The sequence below is a fragment of the Sminthopsis crassicaudata genome, chromosome 2 (assembly GCF_048593235.1).
Source record: "Sminthopsis crassicaudata isolate SCR6 chromosome 2, ASM4859323v1, whole genome shotgun sequence".
In the NCBI taxonomy this organism is placed as follows: Eukaryota; Metazoa; Chordata; class Mammalia; order Dasyuromorphia; family Dasyuridae; genus Sminthopsis; species Sminthopsis crassicaudata.
The window spans coordinates 176,923,953-176,945,799 of NC_133618.1; the positions used below are offsets into that span (position 1 = coordinate 176,923,953).

Here is a 21,847-nt window from a genome sequence, read left to right on the forward strand (position 1 = left end):
GCAACATATATTTCCCTTTAAAGTTTCACACATAGACATTTTGCCAGTGCTCTTTTCTTCTGGGTTCTGATCTTCCCTGTCATTACAGTAGCTTTCCATGATCAGGGTTTTTTTCTGCTCATTTTTAAAAGTTCAGTTTGGGTCCTAGGGCATAGAATAGAACTGTCCCAAGCTTCTTTTGCAGGGGTATAGAGGCCTCTCACTGGCATTCTGCACTGGAGCTGGTGCTTCTGGTTTTCCCAGTGCACTGGGTTTGTTGGGCCTAGTCCTATCTAATGTGCCAGGAGATTGGAGGGGGAGTGGAAGGGAGGTGATGGGAGGTTCCAATTTGCCTTTGGCACCTGGATTAGAGGATTTACAGTTGGCCTTCTGTGCTACTTTCCTGTTAAGTCAAGACTAGGGACTTTTGCTGCTATTCTGTACTGTAGTTAAGAACCTCCCACCAGATTTCTCCATTCTGTGCCTACTCTGGGCTGCACTTCCCTTTGACCCAAATGAGCTAGATATTTCCCAAAATTGTTCCAAGATATCTTAAGCTGGAAATTTTTTCACTCTGCATTTTTATGGTTCTTTCACTCCAGAATCTATTAGAACAGGGTGGGAAACATCTAGCCTGATGGAAAAAATCATTTTCTAATGTACCAGCAGGTGATGATAAGTTGAAAGTTAGGTAAAACAACCTACCATTGCTTTTGAGTTCTAAAAATTGATAATTTTTTATGGCCCGTGAATTATGTTATAAATATCCAAATACACCTTGGAAGAAAAAAAGGTGTAGAGAGCATTGCCAGACTTATTAAAAGCCAAGGTTTGATTGTAATTTGGGAGCAGAACATTGAACTTTTAGAAACAGTACAGTACACATCTCCTTGGTTCTCCAAAGCATAAGAATTAGATTTAGAGGAGTGGAAATTAGTAGGAGAGCAACTATGTTAATACTACAATGATTATGGATATGACTCAATTTCCAAAGAAATACTTTATACATATAATTTAATACAACTCTCTTTAAGAAATTATATGAGTATTAGAATAAGAAAAAAGAAGAAAGAGCAGGAAGGGGAGGATCCAGATAAACTAGGTGAAAACGATGAAGAATCAAATAAGGATGGAATTAAGTACAATTCTGAGTGTAACGCTTCACAGCAGAAGCCATTAGGGCATTCCCCAACCCCTAACCTACTTCCCTCAATTAACCCTTCATGGGTGGAGGGAGAAAGAGGAGGAGGAGAGGCAATAACACAAGCACTATCTATGAAGCAGCCTATTACAAGATTACAAAAGGCACTGGTTAAGGCTAAAAAAGGACAGAATATATCTGATTTAATAAATGCATACCCTGTGATTGAAGAGCTTGACTCTTCAGGTCAACAATGGAGAAGATACACTTTTTTTTGCTCTCTTTATGGGGCTACATCATCTTATGTTAAGATGTTACTAGAGAATTTGGCTTATGAAATCTTAACCCCTAATGATTGGAAATCCAGAGAAAGGACATGTTTAGAACTTGGACAAAACTTGTGGCTTTCAGAGTATAGTGAATTTTGCATGATACAAGCCCAATACAATAAGCAAACTGGAGTTAGCATACAAATCACCTTTGACCAACTAGCAGGTGAAGGTCAGTATGCAGAAAATTCAGCACAAATTAATTTCCCCATAGCAGTGTTTGAGTAAATTGCTGCTGCTGCTATAAAAGTTTGGTGCTTCCTCCCAGGAAAAGATCGAGGGGAAACCTCCACAAAAATAAAGCAAGGTCCCAATTTACCTTTAGCTGATTTTGTGGGATGTTTGCAAACAGTTGTCACAAGAACTATTGGAGAAAATGCAGCTACAAGCATTATGATAAGACAACTGGCTAAGGAAAATGCTAATGAGGTTTGCAAAAGAATTATATAGGGACTACACAAAAATGCTCCTTTAGAGGAGATCATAAGACGCTGTGCCACAGTGGGCACAAATGCTTATTATACTCAGACTATGATGAACATGGGAAGACAGGATTCCTCTTGGCAAGGGACTTCTAGAATGTTTTCAGTGAGGAAAAATTGGACATCTGAGAGCTCAATGTAGGCAAAGAGATAGAGTGAGAAGATAGAGTGAGAGAAAACCTAAAACCCTATGTCCAAAATGTCACAAGGGCTTCCACTGGGCCTCAGAATGTAGATTGACCCAGGAAAATGAGAGGTGGGGTCTAGCTCCAAGACCTCAAACAAAAGACAGGTGGGGCAATGGCAGCCACAGTTACACTTTTAGAAATTCAGGACTCTGATATTATCAATCAGCCAAAAAGCAATCAGATGGCAGAAAGGGATTATATGATCAATTAGCCAAAAAGCAATCAGATAGCAGAAAGGCATTAAAACTGGAGAGAATACAGGCTTTTTTAACCCTACAGAAGGGCAGTGTACAGTGAAAGCAGCTTCAATATAATTGCAGGTGATGAGAAATCCCCAAAGTGGTAAATGGAAGGGACTAGATAGGTTAACTGCTTGGGAGAAAGGGTTTACTTATATTTCTACAGATGGAGAAGGAATCAGATGGGTGCCAATGAGCCGTATTCGCCTTGTCCATCAGAGAAAGACAGAAAATAGAGGAAAACCTCAAAACAAAGGAGAAGATCTAAAAAACATCTGACACTGAAAGAGCATGGCTGATAATGAGACTGTTAAAGAACTTTAAAACCAGAAGGAATCACTGGATTTCCTGAGATAAAAAAGTGTTCATAAGACTGTTGCAAAACTTCAAGACTTGTAGGAATTATTGGATTCTTCACACATCAAGTAATGGACAATAGATTTCTTTTGGACTATTTCTAAGACTTATAGACATGTACAAGAGGATCTGAATTCAAATATGGTCTCAGACACTTAATACTTCCTAGCTATGTGACCTTGGGCAAGTCAATTAACCCCAATTCCCTCAGCAAAAAAGAAATAAAAAATATTTCTAAGTGTATTTCTAAGATCATGAAAAACAGAGCAAGTACAAGAGGGCAGATATTCCTAATTTTTTTTTAAATATGGAAACGAACAGAATCTACAAACTATATGCCAATGAGCTTAACTTTGGTTCCTTGAAAAATTATGAAAAAGATCATTAAAGTTATGGTTGCCAAATATCCAGAAAATAAAGTAGTGATTATAAAGAATCAAAATGGCTTTATCAAGAACAGATTTATATCCTTTCAGTCTCTACCACCAACTCTTGTGCTAACTTGGGTTAAAGGTTCTTCATGGCTTCTCCAACTGGGTATGAGTCAGCTGAATAGAATGTGTTGTAGCCATTGAATTCTGTTCAACTTGTTCATCTCAAAGAGGTCTTTCTACTCTGTCCATTTCCTTTAAGAAGACTTCCAATGCAATGGCTGCAGTGAAGCTATAACGGTAGCCTTGTATTTCATAAAACTGGACATAGTTTATCTTTAAATTCCATTTCTTAGTTTTCCATTTTGTTGTACTTGATAAGAACACCAAGAAACCATGAACGAACAGCTTTATCATTGATAAACTTAACCTCAATTTCCTTGATGAAGAATTTTACTGTTAAGGATATTCTGGATCCAAAAGTTTCTTCTGATGATGATAAAGATGTCTTCTATGTTGCTGACCTTGGTGACATCTTAAAGAAATAGGTGAGATGGTTCAAAGCTCTGCCTCCAGTAACTCTTTTTTATATTAAATGTAAGGACAACAGAGCTACAGGGAAGACACTTGCAGCTAAAGAAGAATTTGAATGTGCTAGAATATTGAAATACAATCAGAACAGAGTCTAATCTATGCAAATCCGTGCAAACAAGTACCATAAATGAAGTGCACTAACAACAAATGATGGCTTCTCATAGTAAAGTAGAGTTAATGAAAGTTGCGAGGCCTTATTCAAAGACAAACCTAGTTTTTAGTTTTTCCACTGATGAATCCAAAACTGTTTATTGTCTAAGTGTTAAATTTGGTGCCACTCTCAAAACTATTAACCCATTCCTTGAATAGCAAAGGAATTGAATATTGATGCTACTGTTCCATGTGGAAACTGATCCAAAAACCTTTGTTCAAACTGTTTCTGATGTCCAGTGTATCTTTGACATGGGGGGTGGACTTTGGTTTCAACAGGTATCTTTTTTATATTGATGGTAATTTTCCTGACTCTGAGGATGTAAAGATTAAATTTAAAGAGATCTCAGACATAATCAATCCAGCACTAGACAAATATTTTCCTTCTGACTCTGGAGTAAGACTCATTGTTGAACCATGCAGTTAATATAAATGTAAAAAAATGTATTATCGCAACAGACAAGTTTCAATTATGAAAATAATGCAAATGACAAAACATTTATGAACTATGTAAATGATGGAGTATAAGGACCATTTCATTGCATGTTTTTTTGGATCAAGAACATGTTAAAGAAACCCAAACCAGATAAGTAGCATTACTCTTCTAGTACTTGGGAACCATATATAACAGCCTTGATCAAATTGTTGAATAGTATAATTTACCAGAAAAGTATGTGGCAGATTAGATGTTGTTGAAAACATGGGTAAACATACTGTTGCTGCTGCTTCTGCTTTCAATACAGTCATGGATACTATGTTCAGTTCTGAGTACCATTATTTAAGAAAAACATTAATGAACTGGAAAGAATACAGAGAAGAAAAGAAAGAAAGAAAGAAGAATGGGGCTGCATGATGGTAGTCTTGAAATATGGGAAGAGCTGTCATGTTCCCAGAGGTCAGAATAAGAAACAATAGGTAAATGTATCAAAGAGGTCATTTAGAATTACATTTGGAGTCAGGCAAAACTTAGCTATCCACAAGTGGAGTGGACTACAGAGGTAGGTAGTAGATAGATACCCCTTTTAGGAAGGAGCTAGACAAAAATTTTTTAGTATGTTATAGTGGAGATTACTTTCATATATAGGGAGAACTAAATAGCCCCTGAGGTCCTTTCTAAGTTTAAATTCTATAAGTTTGCAAAAATATTAATAGTGGCACTTTTGTAGTAGTAAAGAACCTCTAAACAAGGAACTTTCCCACTTACTGATATGGGAATAAGTGAACAAATTCTAGGATATATAAATGCAAAGGCATGTTATAGCAAAATAAAAATGAATCCTGAATATGAAGAATTCAGAGAAATTTGGGAACATTTATGTGCACAAATTCAATGTGAAAAAGGCAAGTAGAGAAGCTTATATACGTATAGTTTTTACAGTAATTTAAAAGAAAACATCATCAAAAGACATGAAGTTTATGAGTGTCTACTTTGCTTTCAATTCTTAGCTATATAAGAAGTGTTGATATAAGTATTTTGTTACATATGGGACTCTATTCATCCTCCTTGAATTCAATGTTGAGCAATGGGATTTCTAGATCAAAAGGATATGAATATTTTATTTTCCTTTGCATAGATTCTTTTAAAATATTCTTTTTGACTTATCATTTGATTAGAACCTGAAACCTATTAACTTTTCATGTTATTTTCTGTGTAAATTATTATTGTCATTGTTTTTCAGTCTTCATTTTTGAAGAGGACTAATGATAACACAAAGTACCATCTTGACTTTGTACATGAATTCAATTTTAGCAAGGCAGAGTTGTGCAAGGTCATCAACCTCACTCTTCCTGAATCATTGAAGTCAAGACAAAAATGAAAACAATTGGAGATAGTCCAGAATGCTGTAGATGACTTTGGCATCTTCGATATCTGACCAAGCTCTAAACATTCCACAGCATCTGTTCAGTTGTCTTCATGGATGTTGGAACAAATTGTTCTCATTCATCCATATCACCAGGAGAAATCTCCACATGTTTGGCATAGACATCTCCATAAAGCTGTTGAGCTTTATGTGCCTTCCACATCTGTGTGCTAGGTGTCTGGAATTATCCTGTAATTTTATCCAGTGCAAGAATACTGCCTGTAACACAGCTTTCTCTAGCAGCAAATACACTGCTATGAACTCACTGAAAGTCCAATAAATGTAACTGACAGATTAGCTTACCAAGTTGCCCATGAATTAAAAGTAGGTAACTAGTGAAAAAATGATGTAGTTATCCTAAACTCAAGATTTCCCCTAAATAATTTCATGTCCTATCCCCCAATTATCTAAAAGAATTACAATAAGAGTTTTAAGACTGATTAGCTTTCTGAGATTTGAACTTCAAGAGGATAATTGCATTTCCTTCGTTTTGAACCCCTGATCTCTTACACACTGTGTCTCTTTAAGAACACCTGTGAAAGATTTAAGTCCACATTCCAGAACAAAGATCTCAGAACAAAGGACAATTTTATAAATTTGAAAATATAAGTAGATTACTGTTAGGATTCTTACAAGGTACTAAGTCAGTTATCTAATTTAGCATGGTACTTAACAGTTCTCTAGTTTACTAATGTACTTAGTACTTATTAGAGCTCTACAAGAGTCACACCTTTAAGGAGCATATATAAGGTAGGAGCCTCAACCAGGATTCACTCCGGGACATTCAGAAGTCAGAGAATGGAAGCCCACTAGAAACTCCGGGAGATTCAGAAGCCAGGATTCAGTCGAGGAGATTCACAAGCCAGAGAAGGCAGAAGAAAGACAGAGAAGTGGTGGCAGACTGTCCTGGGGGGAACAATGAAACCAAGGCTACAGAAGGCCTCCAGAAAACTAGCTGAGCCCCAAGTGAAGGAGACAAGATTTTGAAGGAGACAATAAAGGATTTGGACTTTAACTCCTGGCTGCATTTGGGGTGATTACATTGAACTGAAACTAAGACTGCCTCCAGAAGCCCCACAAGAAACCTCCTCCCACAGAACATTACACTTTAGAGGAGAACATTACAGATTACAGAACATTACAGTAGAGACAACTTGGGCAGTTTATGGATTAGTACTATTTTGTGTTTAAAACAACCACCTGAAAATATGTTTCCCTGGTAAGGGCTATACTGGAAGCAATAACCCTTTTAAAATCAATGACATAAGTAAAACATTTTCTTTCTGTAACAACAGGTATTTCCTATTACCCAAAAGAATGATATTTGGAATAAAAATAAATAACCCTTTAAGGATATATCAAAGGTACTTCCAGTAATTTTTTCCCATCAGAGGTAAAATTCCTTTTATAAAATGCAACAGTTTAGTAAAAAACTTTCTAGATTGTGTCCACTTCCTGCTTAGCTTAAAAAATGGGAGTATAACTATAATAGACAAACTTCCTGAAAGATTAGGGTCAGAAAAATTCATCAGCTGGTAGCCAACCTGATGAGTTTTAAGAGAAGCTAGTCCTCAGTCAAGGGAGAAAGGCCCATGATTTCTAGTTTGTAGCACCACATCTTGTGCTCCTTGGCCATGTCTTTGAGGAATAAAGATTATCTCTCAAGGAGAAAGAAAGCAAGATGGAGAAGAGAATTTAGGATTTAGAGTTTGAAAATCAGTTCTCAAACCCAGGGCTTCCTTGAACTTTGATACTTCCAGATTTTGATAACTTACTTCTTTCATCACCAGTTTCTTTACATAGAAACAAATTTATAAAAAGTTAGCCTGGGTGTTTTTCAGATCATCTTCTCAGCATGAAATGTTATTACCCAGGGCTTAGTATGGAATAAAAATATAGTATAGACAAATAAACAACAACAAAAAAATCCAAAACATTTTTTCTTAGGAACTATATCTGATTCAAGAATTCAAATATGACTTAGGCCAATTATTAAATGTGTGATTCTGGGCAAATCACTTAATTTTATTTGTCTTAGTTTCCTCCTCTGTAAAATGAGCTAGAGAAAGAAATGGCAAACCATTTCAGTATCCTTGTCAAGAAAACCCTAAATAGAATCACAGAGTCAAAAGACTAAAAAACAACTGAACAACAAAACAGCATGCTTTCCTTCTCATTATTTTAAAAATCCTAACATATGTTCAGTGACAAATTACCATAATGTGGAGTATATTACCATTAAGTGGTATACATTCAAAATATAGTTTGATTACCTGTTATATGCCAAGACCTCTGCAACAACCCAGTTTATGTTTTCTAAGTACTTAAAACTGACCTAGCAGGGGAGCAAGAAGCGTAAATGTAAGATGAGTAGCTCATGAGTAGTAACCACAATACTATATATGCTACAAGGATCCTAAGCAAGGTCATAGGCCAGTCATAGAACTGATGGAGGATACCTGGAAGAAGTATGCTTTGGAGTTGGATCTTGAAGAATAGATAGGATCTAGAAAGGGGAAGATTTAGGAGAAAAAAATTAAAGTTCATTATAAGACAAAGGGACAGAACTCATATAGCATGGTGTTCAGAGACACAAAGAAGAACTCTCCATTTATACCTTCACCACACACACATACAATCACAGGCAAAGACACAGACACAATGATGAGTATTATTTTTTGTTTGTTTTTGTTTTTTTACATTGAGACCCACAAGAAAATCAAACATCTTTGGAAGATGAGGGGAAGCAGGAAGAAAATTAGGAGATAAAGCACACAATTCTAGCTAGTATAATAGAGATTGTAGAAGAATGAATTTAAACTTTGTATACTTCATAATTTTGCCTATGTCTCTAGGTCTGCCTAGGTTATAGGTCTGACAAAGTGTTAGCCTTTCCTATTCCTATTAAAGATAAATGATACTATCTGAAATTTAAGAGGCTTAACTCTATTGAGCAAAGATGCTACTTAAATTCAAAGGAATTATTTTCCAAGGGGGCATTAGAATAATTTTTCAAAATCGATATCAAATAAATCAGAGAGACAGCTAAGTTATTGCTTCCTGAAGTTTAAAATACTTTCTATTTGCTGAGCTAAGCAGCCTCAATATTTAAAATCCTCTAGATTGAGTTCAGAAGGTATCACATTGTTATCAAGGATCAGCATTTTTATCAAGTACTCTTAGGACACTTGATTGGTCCAAATTCTAAGTAGAGACTTGCCTTTGAAATTTGTTCCTTCAACTTTGTTTAAAAAAATAATTTTCTTAGGGAAGCTGCTGATGTTTAGAGAGCAAAAACTACCATGTACCCACGTGATTTGTGTTCTGGTTTGTTTGTTTGTAGTTATTGTTTTAATATCTAATTCTTACCTGAATTCAGCGAAAATGAAGCAAGAATGTCTGTAGAACTAGAAGTTTCACTACTGGCCTCATGCTTGGGCTTTTGTTGTAGCTGCTGTGCTATGTCGTAGGTTGGGGACAGGTCCAGAAAGTTGCTGCTTTCTTCTGAGTAATGATTTGATGTGGCTTTCTGGCCTTCCATAGCTCTCCCTGTCACAAAAAAAATAAAACTGATCAAAGTCATGGAAAAAAAAATGGCTCCTCACATTCAAGCCTAAAACAGTTTATCTTTCTCACATTTAATTATTAAAGAATTGGCACAGCATCTATTTGAAAACACATCATTTCACCACAGATAGAAACCATTAATAATTAAGAAGGCAGGCAAGCAAGTAGAAATTGGCCTTAGCTACAGCCCCGCATACAACATAGAATGCTACAGGATTATATCACATTTCTATAAAGAGAACTATAGAGAAGAAGTTTGCTCAGAATCACATTTGTCACTGCCTTCAGTTTTTCTTGAAAGTCACATCTTGATCTAAAAATGTTACTGAACTATGAACAAAAAACAAATTTTACCCTCATAAACCTATCCTTCTTCAAAGCTCATGATTTTAACTGAGGGTACTACAATCCTTTCACTAATTCAACTTTCAACCTCAGAGTCATGCTTCTCTCCTCTTTCTCTACATTCAGTTTCCAAGACTTGTACATTCCATTTTCACAACATATCCTCCACTCAAACTTTTCTCTCCACTAACATGGCTATTGTCCCAGTTCAGGTCCAACCCATCCAAGAACAGCAAGAGGGGTCACATCCCATAATTGATCCTGGAGCTTGTCTCCAACACAACGATACATCTTTGTACCCTAGCACTCTCCTTCCTCACTATGTTTCTTCCTCTCCTCTTTTGAGCCAAGTGTCAGCTTCCCAGAACTTTAACTTTTGTACCATGCAGCTGCATAGATGCTATTGGAAACATTTTGGTGTCCATCCATACCACCATCTCTTTGTTGCAGGGGCAGGCAATCTTGGAGAGCCATGCTAAGCACTCTGTGGTGAGTAAGAGTTCCATCTCTTCCCTTTTCATGAAGATAAAACAGAATGAGTTATATAGGATGAGCAGTGATGGAGATGTTGTGTTTTATATTGACAATCTTATTATATTATCTTTGCTTTCTATTCCAAACTTCCCCATTACAGCCAGGATACCACCATCTCTCCAGTTACTCCTTTTTACCTTTCTAGTCCTCTTCCACCCTATTTCTCACCACATACCTATCAATCCACACACATATAACTTAAAAATAAGTAAATATACACATATTGGGGGCTGAAAATTCAAAAAAAATTTTGCTATAGGGGTGATATCTAAAAAGTCCAGAAACTACTGACCATGACAATTTCAACAGCCATCTAACAGAATGAATTCCCTTCTAGTCTTTTTTCTCCAATCCATGCTCCACTCAGTTACAAAAGTAATCTTCCTAAAACACAATTCCAAACAAGTTACTCTCCTGTTCTAGAACCTTTATACCCTCTTCTGCCCTTTAGGAAAAAATACAAATTCTTCAGTTTAACATTTAAATCTTTTATTAAACCTTTCCTCTGGTTTCAACTTTGTTTTTCTGAGCTTTTTTCACATTATTCCCCTTAACACATTCTATTTTCTACCCAAAATAGCCTACCTACTGTTCCTGATTCCTTGAACATACCTCCCTCCTCATTACTTAGATTATCTGATAACCTTTTTAAAGTTTTCTTTAGATTTTTTTGTTTTGTTTTTGTCCCATGAAAGTCTAACACTCTGTGCTTTACACAATAGACACTCAATAGATCCTTACTGGATTGGATTACTCAAAAAATAAATATTTATAAAGCACCAACAATGTAACAGGCAGTATGCTGAACACTGAGGATACAAAAAAAAGCAAAAGACAATATCTAACCTCAAGAAACTTAGGATGTACTGGGGGAAACAATATGCACATAAATATATACCAAGCAAGCTACACATAAGATAAAGAGGAAATAGCATAGGGAAGATACTGAAATAAAAAGGAGATGGAAAAAACTTCTGATTTAAAAAGGGATTTTAATTGGAACTTAAAGGTAGCCAGGAAGGTCACTAAGTAGATATGAGGGAGAACATTCCAGGTGGGGAGAAAATGCTCAAAGGCTAGAAATAGAGTGTCTTTGTTTGGGTTCCCATCCATTGAGGATGTCAGTGTCACTGAAGCAAAAACTGAGATGAGGAGAAAGGTATAAGAAGTCAGAAAAGGTAGGAAGTGACTAAAGTATAAAAGACTTTGAATGCCAAACATAATATTTTGTATTTGATCATGGGACAAATATCAGAAAAACATTGCTGATTTCTGAAGAGGAATAGGAGAAGGAAGAATCCAAACATCAAACAATGAATAACTATGGGACCCTGGGCACTTAACTTGTCTACTTCAGTTTCTTCATCTATAAATAGGTATAATAATAGCACTTACTTAACAAGATTGTGGGGAAGCTCAAGTAAGATATTTGTAAAAAACTCTTCGAATCTCAAAGTGCTACATAATTGGTTACTATGATGATGATAATGACTAAATTACTATAATTTATAAAGGTTTTTTTTAAAAATAAAAAGTTTTCATTTTTTTCTCTCAGATATCTATCTTGAGTCTTGACCTCTCCATTTCCCAATTCCAAGCATTTTCTGGTCTTGTTAATTCAATTAAAATGATGTTTCCCTCTCCCTTTCACATTCCTATTTACCCATCAAAACCTAGTTCAAATTCCTCCCCATTATCAATCCCCTCCCATCTATCTCTCCTGCCATTTATTTTCAGAATTACTATAATTCAAAGGAAAATCCTAAAATGAGAAATTAATTTGTAATATACAAAGAAAGAAAATTTACAATAAAGGGTTACATTTCTGAATAAAGTTGGCTGATGGTCAACATTTTATAGAATGGCCAAAGGCTTATCTATGTATAGTTGAATTGGACCTTAGAGATTAAGTCCCTCAATTTAAAGATGAAGGAACTGAGATCCAAAGAGCTCAAATGATTTGGTTCAAGTCAATCAGACATTAAATAGTACCACAAATTTAGGGATAACCCCTTAAGTGTTATACAGTACAACATAATATTATAAATTTGAAAACTCAGACCCAGAAAACCCATGGATAGGAAGTGATAAGAGTTGTGAGTGGAATCCAACTCCTCTAATTACAAATCCAATCCATTCTATTCTATCACACTGATCATAAACTAGATATGAAATAATTTATTTTTTAAAAATTATTTAATATTTTATTTTCCCCTACTTATGTAAAAACAATTTTTAACATTGTTTTAAAAAATATAGTTCCAAATTCTTTCCCACCCTCTATAATCTCTTTCTTACCCCCCAAAAGAAGGCAAGTAATTTGATATAGATTGTACATGTGCAGTCACGCAAAAGAATGTTATTATTTCATCAATTATCAATCATATTGTCCCTTTGCTGTTTAATGTAAAAAGTACATATGGATTGACAACTAGGACAATGCCTCACTAGATAAGCTGCATTTATTTGTATTTTACATTTGGTGCTAGAGAACAGTAAACTCATTTTATAGAAATTTCCCTCTGTTTCTCACAGAGCCTGGCATAGTACCTGATAATGCTAAAGTGTTCTTTATCCATAGGGCTCAAATTGACACTTATTTTTATATGGGATTATATTTTTGCTTAACAGCTTTCTTTTTTCTGACTGAGCTGTCAAACCATTCTGGGCAGTATCTGTGACTCATAGTCTTTGGCATCCCTCAAAATGCTGGGTCCAATGCTTTAGATATACCAATCAAATAGGAATTTATTAAGCACTGACAGTAGGCTTAACAGTGGACTAGATGCTCAAAGACTGAAGGAAAATCAGTTTAGAGAGAGTTGGTTCAGTGAAAAAAGCCCTACACTGAAGTCAGTCAATCAATAATGATTAAGGCCTTATCATGGACATGAAGGTGACCCAGTTCATAGAACATGGGGCCTACAGTCTAGGAAGACCTAAATTCAAATTTAGCTTCAGAGATTCACTAGCTATGAAATCTGGGGAATCACTTAACCTATGATCACCTTAATTTTACTTGAGAAGGAAATGGCAGGCCACCAGGATTTTTGCCAAGAAAACTGATTGAAGTCCCAAAGAGACAGACATGATGGAATAACACATGAGCCAAGCTTTATGTTAAATGCTTGGGATGGCAAGTAGATAGTGTTAGAAATACACACTTGACACTGAAAATCAGGTATTGAGGAAAAATTTATTCAAGAAGAATCCTAGGAATCACCTTAATATTTCTGGCCAGAAGTGGAACCCACTCTTCTTTGGGAAGAGGGAGCCCTAAGGACAGAAGTGAGAGAACCTTTATACTTGTTAGCTCAGCACACCCCCTCCCTTCAGAGAATGGATTGATCCATTTCTTCCAAGGTTACAATCTTTCTGATACTCCCATTACATGTTTCCCCTAAATATGTATAAACTTGTGTTCCTCATTATAACATCCACGTTCAAAAATGGCAGAAAACTCTTTCCTTTGGATGTGTTTAATGTTCAATTAGCCTACTAAGGGCAATATTAATTTGGGCAAGCCAGGTCATTGACCCCAACTAGTTTGGGCTATTATCTTAAGTTTGTGGTTTTCTCAAAACCATAAGACTTTCTGATTGGCTGAATCCATCTGTACCTCCCTAGCCCCCCAATTCTTTGTTTGCTCAAGGCTTCTATTGATCACTTAATTGTTCTGTGGAATCTTAACCTTTCTTAACCTTTCTTGTACCAAAAATCTCTTAGTCAGTGGTACTCACTATCCCACACTACCTCAAAGCTTGCAACTCTGTGGAAACCCAACTTTTCGGCATTTCTTATAGTAGTATGATGGATATAACACTGGACTTGAAGTCAAGTATTTAATTCACATTTAGTTTTTGACACTTAGTAGCTATATGACTTTTTAGAATGACTTAACAGAGCTCTCTTCTTCCTTGGTTATCTTGTGCTATCTACTAATAGCACAAAGCTGTGAGAATAAATTATTTGCAAAGCACTTTCCAATTCAAGTGTTATGTATACACTGCTCTCATTACAAAGGCAAAAAAAAAAAAAATCCCTTCCTTCATGGAATGTATACCCTAATGTTCCATGTAAATAACAAAATACACACAAGATATATACAAAGTAGATGAAAAGTAATTTCAGAGGGAAGGCACTAGCAATTGGGGAGGACCTAGATAGGCCTCTTATAGAAGGTACAAGTCTTAACAGGAACACTGAGGTGGAAGTTAAGTGGGAGAACATTTCAAACACACAATCAAGAGAGAGAGTGTTAGTTGGGGAACAAGGAGTAAACTAGTATAGCCTGTGAGCATGGAGAGGAATAAAGTATAAGAAGACTAGAATGATTGGAAGGGATTAGGTTGTTGAGTTTTAAATGGCAAATAGAGAACTTTATATTTGATCCAAGAGCTAATAGAGAACCATTGGAGTTTTCTGAGTAGGGATGTGACATGGGCAGAGTTATGCTATAGGAGAACCAAAAGATTTAGGTTCAAATCTCACCTCTCAACACTGGGGAAGGCTCTCATTTTTTCCAAGGTAAAAAGAGGGTTGGACTAGATGGCCTCTGAAATTTCTTTCTATCTTTTTGATCTAGGATCATATAGTCAATCATCTACAACATCCTTTAAAGAATCAGGCACAATGCTACATGACCCATACCCTCAGCCTCTCAACCCCTCTGAAATGTGGATGTCCAATAAGCAAGATCACTCTGGAATAAAGTTATTTACCAAATACCATTTAACATGAAATGGAATCCATTAATAATATCTCAGGTCACACAAATTAGACCAACCTCAAATAATTCCCTAACTAATCTTTACCAGCTTTCTGAAAGTCTAGCTCAGATATTTAATCAGTGAGAAAGAACTGGCATTTCTGCACATGGGCAAATACTGCTGGGAATGAAAATCCAGGCCCTACAGATTACAGCACTGGTCCAGAATGCTATTAAACATAAGAAGATACATGATTTTAAAAGAAAATTGGGATTAGAAAGCATTTGTTATGGATTTAAAGTCAACACTTTAATAATTTTGAAGCAAACTATGTAGGTACTTAATAAAGAACAAAAGGTTTACTGTATTTGACATAATATACTTGATCTCCTTAAAGAGGCTTTCATGTTCTGCAGTAAGAGAAACACACAGGTTATCTTCCTAAGTGTCTGCAAATGTAAGTCTAAGCTGAAAGCTGCAATGTTCTGTACCACTACTAAAAAGATCACTGATAAAAATATTGGCTCATGTTATATAATCATTTGAAATAGAAAGCTGGCTTCCCTGACTTCTCTTTAGTTTACAGATAAGTTAAGACACTTAAGCAAGCAGTTAGATGTAGCAGGAAACACACTGTACTGGAAGACTTCAGTTTCATTTATAAAATGCAAGAGTTAGACTAAATGACCTTAATAGTTTCTTCCAGTTCTAATATCCTACAACTAATTGCCTTTCAAGGATCATAGAAACATAGCTGTAGATCTGGAATGGATCTAAGAGGCCATTTAACCTGCTCATTTTACTAAGCAGGTTAAAAAACTGAAGAAGGTTAAGTGATTTGCCCAGTTATACAGAAGTTAGCATCAAGCATAGGATTTGAACTCAAGATCCTAGACTCTAGGACCAAAGCTCTATTATATACTATTTATTACTATTACATACTATTATATATATATAATAATGAATATAATAATATATATGATATGCTATTATACAATTGATTTCCTTTTATATTTTCCAACTCATTGCTTAAATGTAAATTGTTGTTCAGTCATTTTCAGTCTCATCTGATTTTTGTGACCCTATTTGGGATTTTCCTGGCAAAGATAATAGTTTATTTCCTTCTGCAGCTCATTTTACAGATGAGAAAACTGAGGCAAATTGGGTTAAGTGACTAGCCCATGGTCACATAGCTACTAAGTGTCTGAGGCCAAACTGGAACTCACAAAGATGAGTCTTTCTGACTCCAATCCCTTTGTGTCAACTAGCTGCCTCTGCTTTAGTCTAAGTTGTTACCTTTAGCTTGGAAGAGACCTATTTTCCCTTGAGAAGTATCAACCAGAGAAATCTATGCTATAAGAGTATAATATTATTGATGACAATGATGGTAATAATTACTGACTTTATACCATGATTTAAATTTTACAAAACACTGTATATACACTATTTCACAACAGCTTTCTAAAGGACAGTTTCTCAAACTTCCTGCTTTCAGGACCCACTGGTAATTCTTAACAATCATTGAGGACAAAAAAAGCTTTTGTTTATGTTTGTTATATCTATTATAATAAATATGAAAACTAATAAACTTTTAAAATATTACATTCATTTAAAAATAAATTACATGTTAACATATTTTTGTGAAATACATATTTTCCCAAAAAATGGTAGCAAGTATAGATTTTGCTTTTGTTTTGTAAATCTCTTTAATTTCTGGCTTACTAGAAAATAGCTGAATTCTCATAGTTGCTTCTGTATTCAATTGTTAAGATGTTTTGGTTGGAGTATATAAAGAAAATCCAAACTCACAAAAACTTTGCAGCTGGGGAAAAAACAAACAAACAAGCAAAAAACTATTGTACTAAGCAAAAAATATATTGGCTTTTTTTTTTTTCTTTTGGAAAATTGTTTTGACTTTGGAAACCACCTAAAAAGATCTCAGGGACACTAACCAGTAAAACACTGATAAATGTTTAACGGCCAGTTCTCCCTAGGGGGAAAATTTATTCACGACATACTTTTAAGTTTAATCTGCATCAACATTTTCTCCACTACTTTCTTAAGTTTAGATAATCAACAAAACAATAATCAAGCCCTGAACTTTAGCACTGGCAATGTACATGTACATTCTGAAATTTTGACACTAGAGGTGCTCCAGAACACTCCTTTCTCCCAGGAACATTTGGACACTTTGAGAACCACTTCTTGAGGACAAATTAATCAGTGGTTATTTTCTACATTTTAAAGAAAATGAAAAAACAAACACAAAAAACCCCACCTATGTTAAAATAAGGTTAAGTGCTTTGCCCTGGGTCACACGGTTCATTAGTGTTTGAGGCAGAATTCAAATCAAGATCTTTCTGATTCAAAGTCTAGGACTCTAGCAGTAGGCTTTGGGAATGAGTTATGGTTTCAATTGATTTATCCTGAAGAGACCTGAAAGTTCAAGGTTTTCAAAGAAAGAAAAACATCCTAGTTGTTTTCTTCTGCCATAATACCAATCAAGCCTCAAATTTCAGAAAGCACCCAAACTGTGGGTGCTTATGGCTGTTTCTTTCAGGACTTTTCGATCTTCCTCTTGCTGTTACGTCCCCCTGGCCTGAAAAATAGGTCCATAAAACATAATCAGTGTTTATCAGCTGTAATAGCGTTCTAAAATTCAGTGACCTTTGACTGCAAAATAGTTTGCAGCCAATAGCCAAATACCCACCCTCCTGTTTTATCAGAACAGTGATAAGGCGAGATTTCTTTTCCCAGAAAGAATGACACATCATGATAAAAAAAAAAAAAATTAAAACGAAAAAAACTTAATCATCATTATATATTAAATACTAACCCGTTCCCGAACTGGGCACTGTACCAAAGAAAGTCTTGCTGAAAAGCAGAACTCCTTTTAAAAATAAGAATCATTTGTATTTACAAAATAACTTGAATGTTGAATGAAAACTCATCCTACAGCATTCTTACTGAAAAAAAAAAAAAAAAAAAAAAAAAAGGACAAGGAGAGCTTGTGAGCTCCTGGTAGTAATCTTGGCAAAAACAATGAGTCCAGGAGATCTTACCTTAAATTGACCTGCCTCTACACCTTTGAAAAGGAACCTTTTCAAGCAGTGTTCACTTTTCTTAACAGTACATGCCTTTTATGGTGTTACATTGGTTAATATGGTCATTTATTTTGCTAAATTGCTTAAAAAAAAAATCTTCCTGGCATCTCTTAATAAGAAAACAGGGAAAGTTATAGTAGGAAATTAAGGTGATAAAAATGGCAAATAAAAAACAAAACAAAACAACTATAACCACCTATGATGCTTTACTTGGCTACTTTTCCCTCATGTTGGGAAATAAGGTACATGCTATAGCTGCACACACTCTTGAGCCCTTAACCATATTAAATCCGACTTATCTAGAGAACGGGGAGCTGCTTTTTGTTTTCTTATCGATTAAAGTCAAATATGAATATCAGCTTAGTTCACCTTTTTTTTTCCTCCCCGAAAAGACCAATATAAAATGTCCAATTCACATTTTAAAATTAAGAATATGAAACATTATATTCTGCTATAGAATCTTGACTTTTAATACTGTAATGCAGGGGATAAGGAATGTCCTTGTGGAGAAGACGGGATCCAGAACCCTCCTATTTAACAGATGAGTAAACTGAGTCTCCTCTGAGAGGCTAACTGTCTTGTATAAGATCACATAGAGAAAGTTCCAAGTTGGGATTTGACTCTGGGTTCATCCACCTTTCTCTCGTTAACTCTGAATAAATAACAGTACGTTTCCCAGCCTGGCAGCCACAGAAAGCCGCGGCTCTGAGGCACAGAAGCTGCTCTGTCATAGGCTGAGAGGGAGGAGGAGAGTGGGCTGGGAAGGGAGAGTCAATTTTAGAGCTTCACTGCCCAGCACCGACATCATTCCCTGGCAGCCCACTTGACACCGCGCCCGTCCTTCACCTACAGCCTCCTCCAGATAATAGAAACAAGACCTTGGCATTTATACACCGGAATAATACTCACCAGTCTAAGGTAACCGGAAGTACATTGCTCAACAGGAAATGCAGCCGCCATCTTTGTTAAGGGAAAGCTGACTCTAACAGGAAGTCATGGCACCATCTTGAATCCTGGCAGTCAGAGTTAGAAGGGAAAGGCCGTGGTAGCCATTTTGGTTAAGGGCAATTACTGCTGGAAGAGCTTTGGCAGTTCAAGTGGGTGGTTTCCCTGAAGATGATCAGATCAAGGCAGTTTTTTTTTTTTTCTTCCCTGAGGCTGGGGTTAAGTGACTTGCCCAAGGTCACACAGCTAGGAAGGGATCAAGATAGTTCTTAGGTGAATTGTGAGAGAATTAGAATTAAATGAAAATTTTAAAATGACAAACCTCAGAAAAAATAACTAGTAATTAACAAAGTGTAAAATAATGTTAGGTTTCTAGGTTACTTTATTGCTTTCAAAGCATTTTCACATAGACGATCTCATTTTTACAAGACTAGCTCTTTAAGGTAAAAAAAAAAACATTCAGAAACCGTGAAACAAAACATAGATACCGAGAAAATTTTGGAATGCCAAAATGGCCCTTCAGTCTAAAGGAAATAAATATGCTTTGTATCTCCGGATACTACTATGCCTAGAAATGACATGATATTGAATTATCAGGAATTTGTAGATTACTTTATTGAATCAATTACCATTTGCTAGTTGAGAGCAAGAAAGTGGGTGAAGGAATTAAATAGTTATTAATAACATAGTTTTATGTAGAGCACAATCACATGATATGTACTTTAAAATAAATATTGAGAGCTGCTGGGGCAGCTAGATGGCGCAGTGGATAGAGCACCAGCCTTGAATTTAGGAGGACCTGAGTTCAAATTTGATCTCAGACACTTAACACTGCCTAGATGTGTGACCCTCGCAAATCACTTAACCCAGCCTCAGAAAAAGGGGGAAAAAAATTATTAAGAGCGGCTTTGAACAAGAGACATCTCAGAAGAATAACATGCAGCCCAAGACAGATCTGTGGAAAGGAACCCTACTTTGCCTTGGGAAAACCAAGACAAAGAGATTTTATTATATTTTGATTCTGTTTCTAATGTACAGAGGGATAGGATTTCATTGATATAAGTTCCCTTTATTAATTTGGGTTGGCAATTTCTGGGCAATTCATGGTTGTGGGCTGATGCCTAAAGCACTGAGAGGTTTTGTATAGAGAGCAAATCACATTATACATACATATCACACCAGACTGAATTTTGCAAATATGAGAATCTAGCTTTGTAAAAATATGTAAAACTGCTACTCTTTTCACTATTTTTTATTTTAGAAAATATAGTTATTTTTCATTGTCAGCATTAACATAATAGATTTGTTATTGTTACTTTATAAACAGATATTTTAAATGTATCCACTTTAATTTTCAGTACAGTAAATACTGATAGATATAACCCACATTTTAAAAAAACCCCAACTCTTTGGGGTCCTTAATAATTTTCAAGTTTATAAAAGGATCCTGAGACCAAGAATTTTGAACGTCATTACATTACTATGCTGTCTCATTTAAAATATATGCAAAATAAATACAGGGTTATATAGTAGAAGGAGAGGTGGGAAGGACTTAATGTAGGTCATTGTTATTGTTCATCCTTCATTTTTAAAGAAGGCCAGTGACATCATGGGTGATGTCTTGACTTGCTTGTGAATTGAATTTAGGTCATGCAGAATTTGGCAAAGTCATCAGCTTCACTCTCTCTTCCTGAGTCTCTGAAGCCAGTGGTAGGACAAAAGTCAAGAGACCTGTCAATAGCATGGTATACAATGGATGACCTTGGTTTTTTTGACATATACAGAAGCATACATATATACATGCATACATCTCCCTTGGAATATATGTATTCTTTAGAAAATAATGTCTATTCAACACCTTATAGAATGCTGAACAGTGTAATTTATATTAATAAATTATACAGATGATGTTATTTATACCTCTCTCACAAAATATCATCATCATACTCTGAAAATCTAGCTTTTTTTTCTCCTGATGCTAACTCTGAAAAAAACTAATATTAAAGTTCCTTTACTATTTTATTTTTGATAATAAATATTACTATTTTATTTTTATAATAAAGATCATGATAAGGCCAATTACTATTTTATTTTGATAAATGTATCCATAAATATTATTCTATCATGAATAGAATGCTCATTCTCATAACTTATATACTACATTCAATAAAGCTTATAATTTGGGGGCAGCTAGGTGGCACAGTGGATAGAGCACCAGCCTTGAATTCAGGAGGACCAGAGTTCAAATCTGGTCTCAGACACTTAACACTTCCTAGCTGTGTGACCCTGGGCAAGTCACTTAACCCCAGCCTCAGGAAAATAAACAAATAAAGTTCATAATTTGCCAGAAACTTAAAGATGTATCCAATTTCCCCAAAAGAAGCACATAGAGGTAATCTTTTGAACTCCCCTAAGAGGGAGAGAAATAAGGGATTATATTTCCTACACAGGGCTCAGAATGGTAAAAGGCATGATTTTTAGAGATGGAATGTCCCTACCAATATATCTCCAAAATTTTATTACTTCATATGTATTAGGTCACATTTATATAACATTTTTATTTTGTTTTGTTTTGTTTTTTAAGAAGTAGTAGGATAGAGCAGATAGATTTGGCTTTAAAACCTGAAATATCAGGTTCAAGTTCTTTATGTATGAGATTGTAATTTTGGGCACTTACCCTCTCAGTGCTCCATGTAATGTTCTAATATTCTAAATTGCAGAGAAAGTTCCAATCTTTTTTGGTTTAAGTTATTTTTTTCACTGGCATGTTCTTTATAACAATAAAGTTACCTGTCCAATCACTATTCCTTTATGGTTTACATAACGTTTTACCTGAATTTCCCCCTCTCCCCCATTTAATCCTCACCATAATCCTGTGAAGTAGTTGGTGTAATTCCTCATTTTTCAGAGGAGAAATTAAGGTTCAGAGTCATTACATGATTTGTCTGAAG

General features: G+C 35.4%; 1 protein-coding gene, 1 long non-coding RNA gene and 1 pseudogene across 5 annotated transcripts in view; 2 read left to right on the forward strand and 1 right to left on the reverse strand.

Moving 5' to 3' along the window:
* Positions 1-18,929, reverse strand: part of SHLD1 (shieldin complex subunit 1) — a 118,313-nt gene extending 99,384 nt beyond the window's left edge. The window contains exons 1-3 of one of the 4 annotated variants that reach the window (XM_074287911.1): positions 18,861-18,894; positions 17,126-17,446; positions 9,062-9,241 (exon numbers count right to left, since the gene is read on the reverse strand). In XM_074287911.1, the coding sequence (XP_074144012.1) occupies positions 9,062-9,233 (172 nt within the window). In that variant the 5' untranslated portion in view covers positions 9,234-9,241; positions 17,126-17,446; positions 18,861-18,894. The other 3 variants (XM_074287912.1, XM_074287910.1, XM_074287909.1) reach the window with 3 other exon arrangements.
* On the forward strand, positions 3,236-4,683 carry LOC141555130 (ornithine decarboxylase pseudogene; annotated as a pseudogene).
* LOC141555209 (uncharacterized) overlaps positions 18,358-21,847 on the forward strand; it is a 72,693-nt gene continuing 69,203 nt past the window's right edge. The window contains exon 1 of the long non-coding RNA XR_012486092.1: positions 18,358-18,869. This is a non-coding gene — a long non-coding RNA (uncharacterized LOC141555209). The remainder of the gene's footprint in view (positions 18,870-21,847) is intronic.